Genomic DNA, 16,758 nt, shown 5'->3' on the forward strand with positions numbered 1-16,758 from the left:
TTATAGCTATAGTACTTACAGAAATATACACTGGACACTTTCATACTGATAGATCTAATCTCATTTCTGCTAAATTGGCTTGTTGACTACAGGAACTTGCAAAGTTAGATAAAATCATGAAAGCTCATCCTGAAGACACACTCACTCACATAATGGCTCTACAGGAACAAGAAACATCTCAGCAAGCAGCAGCTTGGGGGCGCCATAGATCATTTTGCTACAAGAAAGTTACCTCCCAACACCCCACCCAACCCCAACGCTTTCCTCCACTCACACCCCAGGATTTAGGTAACCACCTAACCGCCCTGGTGCTTGTACCCCTTCCAGATTCCCTCCCCAAAAAAATTCATTCAGAAAAGTCTGGGAATAATTAAGTGAAAATTTAGAATAATGGTGATGTTCTGCAGTGTTTCTTTAGACCTCATGTCTAATCTCGGAGTGAAAGTCAGCTAAGTGAAATTACACGGTGGAATTGGCAGGGGGGCAGGTTGAGAAGAGAGAATATGGGTTGTTTATGTCACACAACATAACCAGCTCATATTATTTGTCCCCCATATGTTCTTTTTCTCTCTTCACCTTCCTCACTCCTATACCCCATCCCTAAGCAAAGTAGCACTCCATAAACTGATTAACCAACAAGAGGTCTGGGGTGAAATGAGCCAGAACTCTTATGAACACCTGAGGCAGCTTCTCTTTCTCTCCCACTTGAAGCAGATAGTGATGATGAATAAAAACTATGATTTTAAGGGCCTGGGTGCAGTGGCTCACGTTCATAATTCTAGCACTTTGGGAGGCCAAGGTGAGAGGATATCCTGACCCCAGGAGTTCAAGAGTAGCCTGGGCAATATAGCCAGACCCTTTACTCCCCCAGTCCTGTCTCTACAAAAAACAAATAAGGACAGGTGTGGTGGCTCACGTCTGTAATCCCAGCACTTTGGGAGGCCGTGGCAGGCGGATCACAAGGTCAGGAGATCGAGACCATCCTGGCCAACATGGTGAAATCCTATTTCTACTAAAAATACAAAAATTAGCCGGGCATGGTGACATGTGCTTGTAATCCCAGCTACTCAGGAGGCTGAGGCAAGAGAATCATTTGAACCAGGGAGTCGGAGGTTGCAGTGAGCAGAGATCTCACTACTGCACTCCAGCCTGGGTGACAGAGTGAGACTCTGTCTCAAAAATAAAAAATAAAAAAATAAAAATTAGGCAGGTGTGACGGTGCATGACTGTAGTCTTAGCTACTCAGGAGACTGAATGGGGAAGATCACTTGAACCCAGGAGTTGGTTCATTTTCCTTTAAAAGTATATATATGTGTGTGTATATATGTATATATAATATATCACACTTTCCTTTTAAAGGAAAATGAATATTTTATATATATATGAAAATGAGCCTTAGTAGAAGCTCACAGAAGTCCCCAGGTCACAGCTACTCAGGTAGATGGGGAAAGCCTTTGGCTGAAAGAGGGAAAATGCTAGCCAATGAATGGCTAGGGAAGACACAGGTAAAAACCCCACTATAACCACAGCACTAACAGGTAATGTGAACTCAGTCACCACCATCACCTCTAATATATGAGTCACAAAAGCTAGAGAGGGCTCACTGCCGCAGGACAGATGGTCCTTATTTCCCAGAGGAAGGCAATAAGACTGGGGAAGGAGTGTGTATAAAAGAGCTGGAATTGAGCACCATTCGCCCCTTCTTCCACCATTTGAATTTGGTTGCTCACGACTTTCTTGCTATCAGCGCTGCCTTCTTCGTTTCCCTGATTACAAACAATTCACCACTAAAACTGCTTGGCAAGAGGAGTTTATGTTCCCATCTAGCTGATTGTGCATTTGCTTTCTACTTATCGTTTGTGTTTTAAATACTGGCTTTGCATTGTATTCATTATTTTGGTCCCTTTTTGCAAAAACTGATTTTGCTTTGTCTATGAAAATATGCTTGTTTTTGAAAAGCACCCAGTTAGCATATATTTTGTGTGTGTGTTTAAGGTAAAATGCTCTGCATTTTAAACCAAATGTTTTCACTTGAAAGAAACTTGAAGGTCACCTGGCACAGACTCTCTCCCTCTGTATCTCTCTCTCTTTTTAGAAAAAGAACTTTGGGAGAGAGATGAAGAGAGTTGCCCATAGTCACATAGCTAATTAGTGGTAGTCACTGTAATAATGTCTCTAGAAATGAGATCATCCACCTCCTGAATCAGTGCTTCTCCATTACAGCCTGCCTCCTCTAACACATGCTTAGCTTTTTCTCCTCCAATTCTTCTCTTCAGGAGTAGGCTCATCGCCTGCCTCATGATGAAGTCTCTCTTTTACCACCCCTGGAAAAACTTAGTGGGGGATAAAAATTATCAGAAATCCTTTCTCATCTGAGGCCCAAACCCTGACAGGGGCATTTTAAAAAATGAAGTAAATGAACTCCGTCAATTTTAATTCCTGGTGTTCATGAATAATGCAGAGCTGGAAATGCAGATAGCAATGGATTTGAGCGAGACAGCCGGAATTTTAACACTGGCTTTGCTTGTAACAAGATATAAAGCCACATGTCTTCATCTCTTTTGGCCGTTCGTATTCTCATCTGTAAAGTAGGCCTTTTCCTATATGATTTCATAGCTTTAGACAATTAAATATCTTTTCCAATTTGAAGCTAATATGTGTTTATTGAAGAAAACTTGAAGAGTAATGCATGAAGAAAAGAATGTTTTTAATCACCAATAATCAAACAACTCAGAGATAGCCACTGTTATGTATTTGAAGTATTTCTTTCGAATTGTTTTTCTAGGATGTCGATTAAAATGGGGGTAATACTATATTCAGTTTTAGAGTTATTTTAAATAGATTGCTTACATGTTCTAATATAAGAATTATTTACATTTGACTTTGGAATGGTGTTTTGTCTTAGCTCTAAAACCACTTGGGCTTCTTCACTGACACCCAGGAATTCTAGTTTTCCTTATCAGGTATCATAATAATACATTATATTTATTTTTGTCACATTTATAGTCTAATTTGGTCCTCACAGCAATGGAGGAAGGTAGACAGGACAAGTATCATCTCCTTTGACAAATGAGGAAACCAGAGCTCAATAAAGTGAGGTGATTTGCTCTAATTATCCAGCCAGAGATGGTCAAGGACAGGGAATTTGAACCCAAGACTACCTGCTAAATACTTGTCATCACACTGCTTCCATTTGACCCGAGTTCAAAAAAGCAAACTCCATTGTCTACCAGCCTGGGAAGATGAACAACTTTTGCTAACACTTGTCTCTTTGCTGCCAGTGCATTTCTGTGAGGAAGGATTGTTTGGTCCAAAAAATTAATAGAAAATTATGTAGATTGCTATGTTTTAAGTAATTATTTACGGTGCTGATTTTAATAAATGCATCATCCAATTATCTCTAATGCTTAGGCCCAGTTTTTTTTTTTCTTCCTGGCACCACTATTATCTTGTCCTGCATTATCTAACTACCTGCGATAAGCCTCTGCATGACCAGTTCTGACCTCAGGGATAGTTCGGTTATTGTATTTGATTTGATGGATTATAATTAGCCTAAAATCCAATCCCAGTCATGAATCCAATGACTGGAAACTGGGAACTGATCCAGGACTGGTCTGTGATGGAAATATAATATCCTCCATAACTGGCTTGAATTATAATTGGTCATATTGAAGTCTAATGTTGACTAATTCTGAATACTAGAACAACATTCAGCCAGTCCTTCTGTTGCACCTACTGAATAATTTTGGATTAAGACATGTAGGTAGCTTGATGCTATATCACACTGTGAATCTGATTTCTACATCTCCAATTAGCTGAAATTCAACACAGACATGTAAAGGTAGCAGGAAAAAGAATAACATTTACTTAGAGATTTCAATGTAGAACTTAGCCTTTTTTTTTTTTAAGGCTAAATCCTCATTAACCTTTGTCCTTGCCTGTAACTACCAAGGAATTATGAATCAGGGTGAGCAAGTCTCCTAGTTATCTTTTGCTTAGTGTTGGCTAAGTGATCCTGCTGACCTAGAAGACCGCCAGAGGCAAAGCTCCAACTTCAGAAAATTCTGGAGAGCCAGAGACAACTTCAAAGTCTGCAGCCTTACCAGAGTCTTTCCCTTTCTTCTTCCCCACAATGTACAAATGTCACCTACCAGTCTAAGTCACAGGCCCCTCGCTCTACTGTGGCATTCACTGATAACTAAAAGGTTTCTAGGAAAGGCTTTGTCTGTGGCCATTCCTGCAGGTGTCTGTATTACAACAGGGGCTCCTTGAAGAGAAAACCTGTCTTAGGACCAAGTGTGTAGGGCCCGGGCCTAGGCTGACTCCCAGCCACCATTCCTACCCTGAATACTCAGAGGCCCTCAATTGCTGTTTCCTAGAGGCTGATCACACCCCAAGCAAATAAGTTAGGCTCTAGAACTGATGACTCTTCTCTGTCAACCAAATCTTAGTCACCACCTTGAAGGAGCAAAATAAAGTGAAACCAGCAGCCACCACATGTCTCACCGTCCAAGGCCGTGGCCTGTAGTAGAAGCAGCTCAGCTTCGCTTCTTCTGAGGAAGGCTGCGGCTTCTCCAAGCTCTGACAGATCCATCCTTATTAAGGCAATCCACCAAAAAAAGGCTAGGCCTAAACGTGAGTAGAAAAGATTCACTCTGGAAAAAAAAAAAAATTGGTACACAGAAGAAAAAAGTGGAAATCAAGCTCTAAATGAGCAATCATTCACAAAGATAGACCAAAGAGTATTAAGTTTTCCTACTACTACCTGTGCCCCTTCTTTCTCTTTGCTGTGTCTCAAATTTATACAAAATTAGACTCAAGAATATCTGACTCTAGCAGGGCTGACTTACCCACTAGACATAGAAGGCACAGTGCCTGAGGCCCATGATGCTTTTAGGGGCCCATGAAAATGTTTAATTTATTTTTAAATCAGAAGAAAAATATAAGTGTAATATAAATGATACGTATTAATGAACAGAGCCTGGATTATATTCATCTTTAGGCCAACACAGTTATGAAATCTGATTTTTAATATTTTTTGTGGAGAAATGGTCCTTAAAAGACAGAAGTGCCTGTAGTCAGTGAAAGTCATAATGCCACCCTGGGCCATGGAGTTCTGACAGGTGGTAGGAGGGTCCAGATAGAGAAACATCAAGTTGTGGACAGTAGGCCCTTTCATAGGAGTGGAGAGGTGTTTCGTGGTATCTAATTACCCCCAAGTAGACAGACCGTCAGAGACAGACTATGGTTACAAAGAGAAGTGGTTCAGATAAATGTTCCGTAGTAGACAGTAAAGGGATAAAAAGATAAGTATCTTGGCAGAAATAAGTGTCTGGGAGCAGATGACTTACAAAAATACAAGCACAGATGGGCATTTGGGAGACCTGGCCAAGAGCAATAATGAAGAAGCCCAGGCAGAAGGTGACAAGCAGGTTACAGGGTGATGTGAGTGAGGCTGGAGTAAATAAAGAAGTTCATTGGCTCAAGCCAGGCAAGTATCAGTCTTAGAGGGACTGAGTTGCTGGGCAGATTATCAAGGCTGAAGTCATTGAGCACCCACTGTATACCAAACACTGGACATAGTTTATCTTTAATTTTCACACTTTACATTTGATAACAGGGAGGAGAAGAAACGGAAACTGGGTCTTCATGATCTTAAATGATAAGCTGTTATTCTCTCTATTTGGACAAAAAAAAGTCTTCCTCTTCACTCAAGTGTGCAAGGCAAGTGTTACTCGTCCCATTTATAGGTGAGAAGGTAGAGAAGGACTTGCCAAGTTTGCTTAGCTCAGGTGCTGCCTTTGAGGACAGATCAGCAACCACTTCAGAATGAACTGCAATCACTTACTCTCTTGCAAAGAACAAATCCAATAAACTAATGTATTTCACTGCACTTAATCTGCTTTTCTTCTTTGTGGTGGCTTGGATAGGTATAGTGATGCCACTTTTAGTATCTAGTTTAAAGGAGTATGGTTTAAAGCAAAGACTAGTGGTCTAGGCTAAGACTTAGTTTTATTTCCGCCAGAAAAGAGGCATGTGACTTGTGGGAAATCACTTAGCGACAGTAGGTGCAGTTTCCTCGCCTATGTAATGCAAGCACTAGTCTTAATGTACAGGAACATTTCCTGAAGTGGAGAGAAGAAAACATGCTCAAGAGAAACAACATACATGATGGCCCTCCAGAGTTGGGACTGAAGGTAGCATTTCTCAGGGAAAAAGACAAAACTGATTTTTCTGCGGGTGAGCATTCAGATTCAGGTTTCGTAATCATTATAACAGTAATAACATTGTTAGACATTTGAATATAGAAGAACTCAAGATAAAGAAAAGCTCTGAAAGTAAGGCAGAGAAATTTAGAAATAGATGATAGGAAACATCATCAACTCTGTGGGCAGGAACATGAGGAAAGCAGTATTTCAGGAAAATGGCTCTGGCAGCATATTCTGGGTAGATGGGGATGAGGAAAAGCCATAGTCAGGGAGACAAGTGGTGAGTCTGGATTTGTGGAAGAATGCACTATATCCTCCTCCTCTCTGTATGTGTGACCTCCTCGTGGCTTGCACTCAGTAAAAGATATCCATTAATACATGTGTGTACAAACTTCCTGAAAAGATACCTAAGAAATGGATATCTGAGTAGTGAGAGCAGGAGATGGGTGGGAGAAGGAGAGAACTACCTTTCATTTCATTCCACTCTGGTCGGTCAATGTGTGCCATGTGCTTATATTTCATAATTAACAGAATTTTTACAAGTAGTTCTTATTATAACATCAGAGATGAAGAGATCACAGCAAGACATAGAGCACACAGCTGTGTAACTCTCCCTGCAAGTCTGGAGCATTTAACATATTTAAAAGTATACAAGGAACAGAATATACAGGAGCAGGCACTAGAAAGTAGGAAACAGTAGGTGCCAGGAGTGGGGCAGGCCTGGCCATCATTTGGAGATAGGTAACTGAAGCCAAGAGAATGATTCACCTGAGCAAAAAAAGGATCGAAATCCTTCTTTCTCCTTGGCCCCCTCCAGCATCCATTAACCCCTTAATGTCCTACTGACCTCTGGGTCTCTTTAGGTTCCAATTGCACATATGGCTTTACAATTTTATAGAATAACACACTTGTCACAGCCCAGTCCTAGCAACATCTTAAATTAGAAAATGGGCCGGGCTCGGTGGCTCAAGCCTGTAATCCCAGCACTTTGGGAGGCCGAGACGGGTGGATCACGAGGTCAGGAGATCGAGACCATCCTGGCTAACATGGTGAAACCCCGTCTCTACTAAAAAAATACAAAAAACTAGCCGGGCGAGGTGGCGGCGCCTGTGGTCCCAGCTACTCAGGAGGCTGAGGCAGGAGAATGGCGTGAGCCCGGGAGGCGGAGCTTGCAGTGAGCTGAGATCCGGCCACTGCACTCCAGCCCGGACGACAGAGCAAGACTCCGTCTCAAAAAAAAAAAAAAAAAAAAAAAAAAAAAAAAAAAAAAAAAAAAAAATTAGAAAATGAAAGAGCCCAAATGCCCAAAAGAATTAACAAATTAACCTTGCCAGCAAAAGAATCAGGAAGCTCTATTTTGTGAATGACAGAGAAACATAGATGAGTATAGAACTCAAGGTAATTCTCTTAGAAGGAAAAATTCATCTACATGTTGAAAGGAAATTATCTTTGAGACTGGTATACTCGTGTATGTTCATCACAGGATTCTGACGCCTGTCATAAACAAACTTGTATCTGATACTGCATATATTTACAAGATAGAAGAGAGCAAGGGGTAGCACTGGAATCCTGGGAGGAGAATAGGAAAGGATAGGGCAGACGGGCTGCATGCACATTGCTGGCAGTACCACACTCCTAGGACCTAGCTCTGCCTTTGAACATTCAGGAGCTTGATTTATCAATACATACTGGAGCGATTAGGTTCTGGGAATCACATAACTATGCTCAGAAGTGTGCAAAAATTCATTACCCAAACCTGGACCTATTTTTTCTTACTGGGATTTTTAAGAGGTGATGCCATTAATATTTAAATCAGGACAACAAACTTAATCTAAGACTGACCCAAGCGAATGGGGACATATTGACACTCCACTAATAAGAGAACTGATGACTTGAAATGGTAATTTCTAAACTGACAATGAGTGTACACCTTTTGCATAACTGCAAAGTCCAGGTTACTTGTCTGCATGATCCACAGGGCACATAGATAATATCAACACTATCAGAAGGTTGGATTCAGAGAAAGACATTAGATCATCATGTCCATGACATAATTCAGTTTGTAACACGGCAAAATAATGCATCTTGTTCTGTTCTAGAGTTCACCTTTACAGGGACTGAGCACCATATAAGCCATCAGTATCCTGTTTACAATGATAGGGCACAATTTCCAGGTGTATATTAGTTACCAGTTAACAAAGTAAACACAAAGAATGGTAAGCCCTTACAGGGAAGGGAGAGCTGAGATGTAAGCTTTTCCTCTTGGCCAAGAAAGAATCATGTTGGTCTCACCTAGCTGCCTTTCACAGAAAATATGTTCGAAGAGTTGTAGCTGAGACAAGACACGAGCCTGGATGACCAACCATTCCTGTCTTCCCGGAACTGAGGTATTTCCCAGGGCTTGAGACTTTCAGTGTGGAAACCAGAAAAGTCCCAGGAAAACTAGAACAAGTTGGTCAACCTACTTTTAAGTGTAGTGCCTGTAGTTCTTTTAGAAATTCAATCACTATTTTGGAAGTCAGCTATTTTTATACTGGTTGTATTCTGCAGCTGTCCCCCTCTCCCTCCTCAGGTATTTTGCAAACATCTTTTTGAAAATGTCCTTTTCAAATATAAATGTGAATATATTCATGCGATATAAATGTACTGCCCATCTATAATTGTCCATGTTAGGCCCAGGGGTACAATAATGCGCAGAATAAATACTGTGCCCTCTTAGAGTAATAGATTTGAGTAGGGGTAGAAGTTTCTTCTGTCTTGAATTATTATGCATTAGACAAATCTGTAGCGAGAAATTTTCACACTTTGGGGTGGGGGGTGGAGCTGGTTATATGGCAAAGGTCAGAAAAGAAGCCCAGAGGGGGACTGTAGAAGCGAAGGGAAGAGGTGAGGTTGTACAGCTACAACTCCCAACTCACTAGTCTGAGTGGAAACCGTAGGCAGAGTTATGTTTTCTTAAGATGAGAAAACATATTCCTCATATTATTGTTTCAGAGGCTCTTCCACTGTCTCACTCTCTGCCCACCATTCCAATGGAAGTGTCTCATCCTGGATCCTCCCAATCCCCTACAATAGAACCCTTGGAGTCATCTCTAATTGCTCCTTCTATCTCATGCCACATTCAATTCATTATCAACTTTTATTGATTTTATAATTACCAGTTCTTACCCACTTCTAGTTGACACAGTTTGGAGTGCCTGTTGAGCCCACACTCCTATTAGAAGTGCCTGCTCTCATCTACAGGAATAAGCCAAAAGTAGCCATGTCTGTAAGGTGACACTGGTATCCTGGCCCAGCTTATAAACCAGGCTTCAGTATCTGGTCCTGGGAAAATCAGAGATAATCAGGGTATCCCGCTGGAATACAGATTTGGGATTTAGATGCCACTCTCCATCTGGGCTCTTTGCTTGAATGGCGTGATGCAAACTTGAGGGTTGAGGTTGGCATTGTGGTGTGGTCATGTGGTGCCACATGCACGCTAGTCAGCAAAAGCATCAGTAGAGAGGGAGTCACAAAGATGAGGAGAAGCAGCAATAAGGGACCAAAGGAAGAGAGAGATCACTTTCTTATATCCCAAAGACCTTTCCTGGTAACAGTACCTCCTGAGACCTACATTTAATTTCTGCCTTTGATTTCCATAAGCTCTCTAAATGACCTTCCAGTACATTCTAATTTCTTTCCCAACTTTAAATAATATCAAGTGACTTTGTTATATGCCATCAAAATATCCTTACCTAATGCATTATGTCTCAGTCTTTGCCCTAACACAGTTTCTTCGTTTCTCTCCTAAGATGATGTGAAGATTGTGTATAAAACTCAGCACATTGTCTGGTGCATAGTAAAACCTTAATCAACATTAACTGTTCTGCTTACTATTCAACAAGCATTTATGCAGTCTTTGAACACTGTGCTAAATATGTAAGAGAGTAGCTTTGCTTTCCAAATTGCTTAGTGAATCTGAGATGTGCAAAACCATAATGAAGGATGGTACCATAGGGAAGTAAAGAGGGAAATTCACATAGTGGCAGCTACTAGCTGAGTAGATGGAGGTGAGACAAGGGAATTGTCTATTTGGATGGTGATCATTCCTGAAAGGTCACACTTTCTAGTCCTCTTACTGCTGACCACAGTAAATCTATCACTCAGCACTCATCTCTTTCAAACAGAGCTAGACAATAAATGTGGGGATGAGGGGGTGCAGAAATCCATATCACCTTGGCATTTCAGTGCCTTAACTGTAAGCAGAAACTCAAATGATGCCTATGAAGTAAATTGTTAAAAGAGTTAAACTCTTTTCATGTTAGCAGTCCTGACACATTTTTAAGTCGGTTTCATCATAATTGATTAGATTCGCTCGAGTTCTTCATCAAGGTACGTTATTATGCGTGTTTACTTTCAAAGCCTTCTACTGCTGGGAAGCCATGATGCAAGTAATAAGAACAAATATTAATATTCCTTTGGGTAAACAAACACTAAGCATCTTTTGACATCGCCTCTTCCATTATTAAAATTGGAGACAATGCCTGAAAATGAGAATGGATTTATCCAGATGTCAACAGCTGAAGGGAAGAATTATCAAGCACTTAAATGATCCCAAACAAGCTGAAACATATGTCTTAAGGCAGTAAATGAAACACATTTGAGTTACAAGGCCCAGTGAATGCCACAAATCTGGGGAAATGCTGCAAGATGCTCCTAATTAGGGACACTACTGGGTAGAAAAATGATGCTGATGCTTCCTAGTATTCATGCTGCTGGGATAATCATGTTATGTGCCTTAACTCAGCAAGGTTTCCTCCATAGAAAATCTTACGTGGTTAGTCTTTAGGCACAAATCTACCACCCCTTAACCAGCTATACTACCTGCAATTTATTTGTTTATAGGCAGCTTGTTTCTCTACAAAAGCAGGGGCTTTAGGCAGGTTTATCTTCTTCAAAGAGGAATGTTAAAAGGTTGAATTACAAACCAAGAGATTTGCACAAATTATCGATTATTTAAAGCATTTACTTCAAAGGGTAATTATTATTACAGCTACAGGTCTCCAGGCAATGCAGTTTACACTCCTAGATTCTGTTCCCTGCTCCCCTCCCACTGGGAAGTGGCTTTTCCTCCCATACCTCCACAGAAACTGTTCTTTCTAATGATCTCCGAAAGACAAATCTTAATTGGGTGCTTTTCAGTTTCTAATCCTACTCACCCTCTCTGCAGCATTTGACATTCCCTGGTTTCTGGGGTCCCTTCTTCTTTTTATTATCTTTCCCAGTTGTTCATTTACTAATCAAAGGTCCATCCACAATAAAAATTGTGAATATCAATGTCATTTCTCTTTTGCTCCCTCCTTTCACTAGTTCCTCTCTCCCAGCTTTTACTAGCTCTTTAATCCTTTCCAGAACTGCCTTCTCCTACACTTTCCTACCTCCCAATCTCTGATCAAAATGCTGGGTCTTTGCACTGATCTATTCACTATTAATCCAGAGAAGAGCTTCTGATTAAATTCTTTTTTTTTTTTTTTTTTTTTTGAGACGGAATTTTGCTCTTGTTGCCCCAGCTGGGGTACAATGGTGCAATCTCAGCTCACTGCAACCTCTGCCTCCTGAGTTCAAGTGATTCTCCCGCCTCAGCCTCTCGAGTAGCTGGGATTACAGGTGCCCACCACCATGCATGGTTAATTTTTGTATTTTTAGTAGAGATGAGGTTTCACAATGTTAGCCAGGCTGGTCTCGAACTGACCTCAAGTGATCCACCCACCTCGACCTCCCAAAGTGCTGGGATTACAGGTGTGAGCCACCACGCCCAGCCACCTTCTGATTCAATTCTGTCATGCATTCATTTTAAAGTATGTCCTCTTAGGATATATGGATTAAAAGAGTAATAAGACCTCAATAAGTTTCCACTCTAATGGACATGGACAATAGAGATATAAATCAGTGACTATAATTCAATATGCTAAATGCTAGGTGCTAGGATAGAGCAATGTACAGGGTCATAGAGGTCAAGGAGGCATAACGCTATATGTGTATTTTTAAGAATAACATTTTATAACTTAAAGGAAGGAATCTCAAACATCCCTGAAATGATACCTTTGGAGATGGTACCAATATACTATTTAATAAAAACAAATCTGAGTTCTGAGTGTGTATCACACACCAGGAACCAGGTTAAGTGTTTTATACATAATAACTCTTTTAACTTTACAGTAGCTCTATGAAGGATATATGTAATAACCTTTATTATATGAAAACACTGAGTCTTAGGGAACCAGCAAGTGTTATTTCTAGTTTTAAATCCAGATACATGAAAGTCATTCTTGTTTCCTGGTTTATTCACCTTTACATCCAATCAATTGCCAAGTTCTGCTGACTCTTTCTAAATATCACTCAAAACCATCTACATCTTTCCATCACCCCTGCCAACATCTGGATCAAGGCCATCATCATTTTTCTGGGGGCTTATTGCTGTATTCTCTTACTTAGTCTCTTGACAGCAGCCAATCCAGAATGAGGCCCCCGAGTAAAGAAACGCAGTTACCGTACTATCTTATTTAAAATCATACCCATCCTATGATAAAAGTCCAACATGTTAACAGATCCTATAGAGCTCTCCATCCTCTTGCTTGACTGACACCCCCACCTCATCTCTTTTTTTTGAGACGGAGTCTCGCTCTGCCGCCCAGGCTGGAATGCAGTGGCCGGATCTCGGCTCACTGCAAGCTCCGCCTCCCGGGTTCACGCCATTCTCCTGCCTCAGCCTCCCGAGTAGCTGGGACTACAGGCGCCCGCCACGTCACCCGGCTAGTTTTTTGTATTTTTAGTAGAGACGGGGTTTCACCGTGTTAGCCAGGATGGTCTCGATCTCCTGACCTCGTGATCCACCCGTCTCGGCCTCCCAAAGTGCTGGGATTACAGGCTTGAGCCACCGCGCCCGGCCCTCATCTCTCTTGCTGTCTCATCCCCAGGCCTGACCCGGCTGGGGCACTGCTAGTAGATGCCAACAGCACTCTCTGACCTCTGGATGTTCACACGTCACATGACCCCTGCCGGGAACATTCAGCCCTGTTCCTCCTCCTCTGGCGAATTCTTAATCATCCTTTGAATCTTCACTAAGCAACATTTCTACAAGAAGGTATTCTCTAGGTTCGTTCTGTCAGCTAGATGTGTTCTTAGATTTCTTTGCTACCTGCATTATGATAATGTTCATACTATTTTATTATTATTTGTTTAATTGCCCATCTTCCTAATGAAACATAAGTAATCTGAGGGCAGGACTAGGTCTGCAGCACTCAGAGAAGACTCTAGTTCTTCGGGTAGAGCCTTAATAAACACTTAGGGAGTGAACCAACAAATAGAGCAGACCCATCAACTGACTCCTGAGTCCTTGCTCTTAAGCATGATGCTATACTTCCTCCTGGCTGAGCTCCAGCCAGCCAGCAGGCTGATGTTCTTGGTTAGAAAAGCATCTAACCAAAATGCAGCACGTCCATACAGGCAACATGTCCTTGGTTTAAAAAGCATCACTACTTCATTTCTAAGTTGGATGAGAAAAATTTAGATTTATGGTTCAAAAGAAGTATGCTAAGGATAAAAATCAACTAGTATACCATATCAAGAAAACCGACTGGTAAGGAAAGATTTAAATAAGTAATTTACTTTTTAAATAAAGTATTTAAGTCAATACATCTGAATTGTATTGCCCCAAGATTTTTGAAACCATGGGGTCTTAGAACTAAAAGTTCTTTAATATCAGCTGGCTCATTGCTTCATATTTTACAGGTGAGTATGCAGGGACCAGCAAAATACATGATTGGCTCACATTCACCAACCAACAACAATGGAGCAGACTGAAAGTATGGATAGTTTTGAGCAGAGTTGAGAGAAAAATACTGACAATAGATCTACGAGGACGAACTGAAGGAAACTAATATCAAGGGCTATATTTTTGTGCTTCAGAATTGAAGGCAAATATACCCTCCCATAAAATACTAGTTAATACCACAGTCACGGAATAAAGATTAGCTCAAATGGAACACTGTCCTGATAATATTCCTTAGGGTCAGTGACCCATGATCTGCATAATAGAGTAACATTTACTTTAGAATTGCAGGCGCTGTTATTCAGCACAAAAGACATGCATTAAATATATTTAGTGATTCTAAAAGATGATATATACATTCAAGGTATTAATTGCATTATTTTCATTGATTTATTGGTTTCATATTTTCTGAATGTTCTTAACTCAGAATAATTATGAGTTTTAACTAAGTACAATTGTAGTCAACATCTTTGCATAATAGATAGTCAGATACACTTGTCTAAAATAAAACTAGAATATTATGTATTCCAGTTCAATTAAATATAACAATTTTTTGAACATTCAGTAAATGCCAGGAATTGTCAAAATGCTTGGGATACTAGAATAATTAAGATGCGGCTTCTGTTTCAAGATTCAAGTCTAGCAGGGACCAAGATTTGTCAATACAGTTTTCAGTATGGTAAGTAAAATAACAGACATACATTCTCCAAAAGATTATACCACAAGTAAAACAAATTGCTGTTAAAATACTCACCTCAAAGCAACTATTCTATTCTATGAATACATCATCTTTTTCTTAAAATATTTTGTTTCATATAACAACCTCCATGCGAAAACTATCAGTAAAAATAGCAAATTGTTTTTAATACCCACCATTCAATGTACTGGTGGAAAAGGGAGAGATAGAAACCTACCTTGGAAAGATCAAAAGAAATGGGCAGACCAGTGCTGAGTCAAGACTTTATACACTCTTGTCAAGGTCAAGGGTGACAACTTCAGTCAATTTTGCATTGTTTCTAAATTTGTCTACTGGTTTTTAAGAAGCTGAACCCTTGGATCTGGATTTGGCACCCCAAATGACTCTGAGGCAAGGGTATGAGATGCCAGAAAACGATTCCATTTCTATAACCAAAATCTGCAGACTAATTTAACTCATTCCCCAAATGCTTGCTACGTAATAGGATTATACAATATTAATAAGAGAAGCAGCACAACCCTCTCTGGTGGCATCAGTTTTGGAGCCTTGGGCTCAGTGCTCTCTCTCCAGGGATTTGGAGCAATTAAGTGAAGGGTCTCAACGCGCTCCATATTGCCAAGAAAATGTTAACCATAGATATCTACTATTTATTTGGTTATTCTAAGAACACTAAGAAAGAGTATTTATTAAGGGTGTATTATGTTCTAAGGGATTGTTCCAATCGATTTGCATATATGAATTCATATAAGCTTCCTAACAACCTTATAAGATAGGTTTTATTACTCCCATTTTACAGATGTGGAAACAAAGGGAGAGGTCATAAGCTGGTCATTTTGGGAGACAAGATTTGAGCCTAGATGTTAAGCTTCAAAATCTATTCTTGTAATAATTATAATATACAATTTTTATCTCATGCATCTCATATGGTTCTTTAATTTCTTCCCCTCCCCACTGCCACAAAAGTATAATTTTTAAAAGTGTCTTGTCTATCCAAGGAAATGTATTTCTATTTGCCTATTTCAACATTGAGAAAATTTTCTTTTACTTAAAACTGAGTGTTTAGCCAGTCGGCCCTTGACTTTGAATTACTTTCTTAGGACTTACAAGCTTTTTATAAAACCTGAAAATGTCTCTCTGGAGCAAAGACTTTCTGAACTATTTTTAAAATGACTTTTGGGAAATTATGAAAAAAAAAAAAAAGGAAACTCTTTGAGTTATAGGAAACAGTTCATGCAATCAGTTCTCACCACTCATGGGTCAGTTCTGCATAACTCTTTCCCAGAACCAATTTATTAACCATTTCCCACTGAGGAATAAAAGATAATAGAGAGACACCTCTGCTGAAGCCTATGACAACAGCACTGAGGGCGGAGGTAAACTAATAATAAATGCTGAAGCAAGTACTGTATAATTATACCCAATCAATTTTATCAAAATGAATCAATATGCAGCCTAATTGAGATGATCTTTGTTGCTTCTTACAGGAATGCGATTTAATTAGAATCTCCAGTGATTGTAAACGGGTAAACTGAATTCACCAGTAACTTCACAGAAATCTCAGGCAATATGAGATGAAGCAATAGATATAGCACCCTGGCTGGCTTTTTGTTCACAGGAAATGGACATTAAAGCACCCTACTTGGCCTTTTGGGAGACTGCAAGCCATTTTCAGGTGTGCTTGGGGCCTGAGTAAAAGGGTGTGGTGGTGCGTTCAGACATTTGTAAAAGATTCAGTTCAGATAAAGCAGACAAAATAGTTTAACTTGCATTTCAAGAAGCTCTGAGGATTCAAGATGTTCAGTTGTGGAAGAAACTAACAAGACTGGTTTTAAGAGGGTTTAGTTTGAAATAAATGAGAGACAATTGTTAAAAGTAATAAGTCTGTTTCCATTTTTGAAAGGCTGGGAAAGACATGCACCTGTAGACTCTGAGGGCAGGTGGTGGAGAGCTAGAGGAGATGTATGTAGTGAAGATGGTGGAAAGACGGAGGGGAAAAAAAAAAATTCCAAGAAAGGGCATGAGGCATGATCAGGGAGATTCTG

General features: G+C 40.1%; 1 protein-coding gene across 1 annotated transcript in view; it reads right to left on the minus strand.

Annotated features, from left to right (window-relative positions):
- Positions 1–15,327, minus strand: part of MYH15 (myosin, heavy chain 15) — a 136,620-nt gene extending 121,293 nt beyond the window's left edge. The window contains 3 exon segments of the mRNA XM_011932807.1: positions 4,507–4,624; positions 4,626–4,655; positions 15,235–15,327. Coding sequence (XP_011788197.1) covers positions 4,507–4,624; positions 4,626–4,655; positions 15,235–15,327 — 241 coding nt within the window.
- Positions 15,328–16,758: the final 1,431 nt, after the last annotated feature.

Source organism: Colobus angolensis, unplaced genomic scaffold (assembly GCF_000951035.1).
Source record: "Colobus angolensis palliatus isolate OR3802 unplaced genomic scaffold, Cang.pa_1.0 Scaffold98, whole genome shotgun sequence".
Taxonomy (NCBI): Eukaryota; Metazoa; Chordata; class Mammalia; order Primates; family Cercopithecidae; genus Colobus; species Colobus angolensis.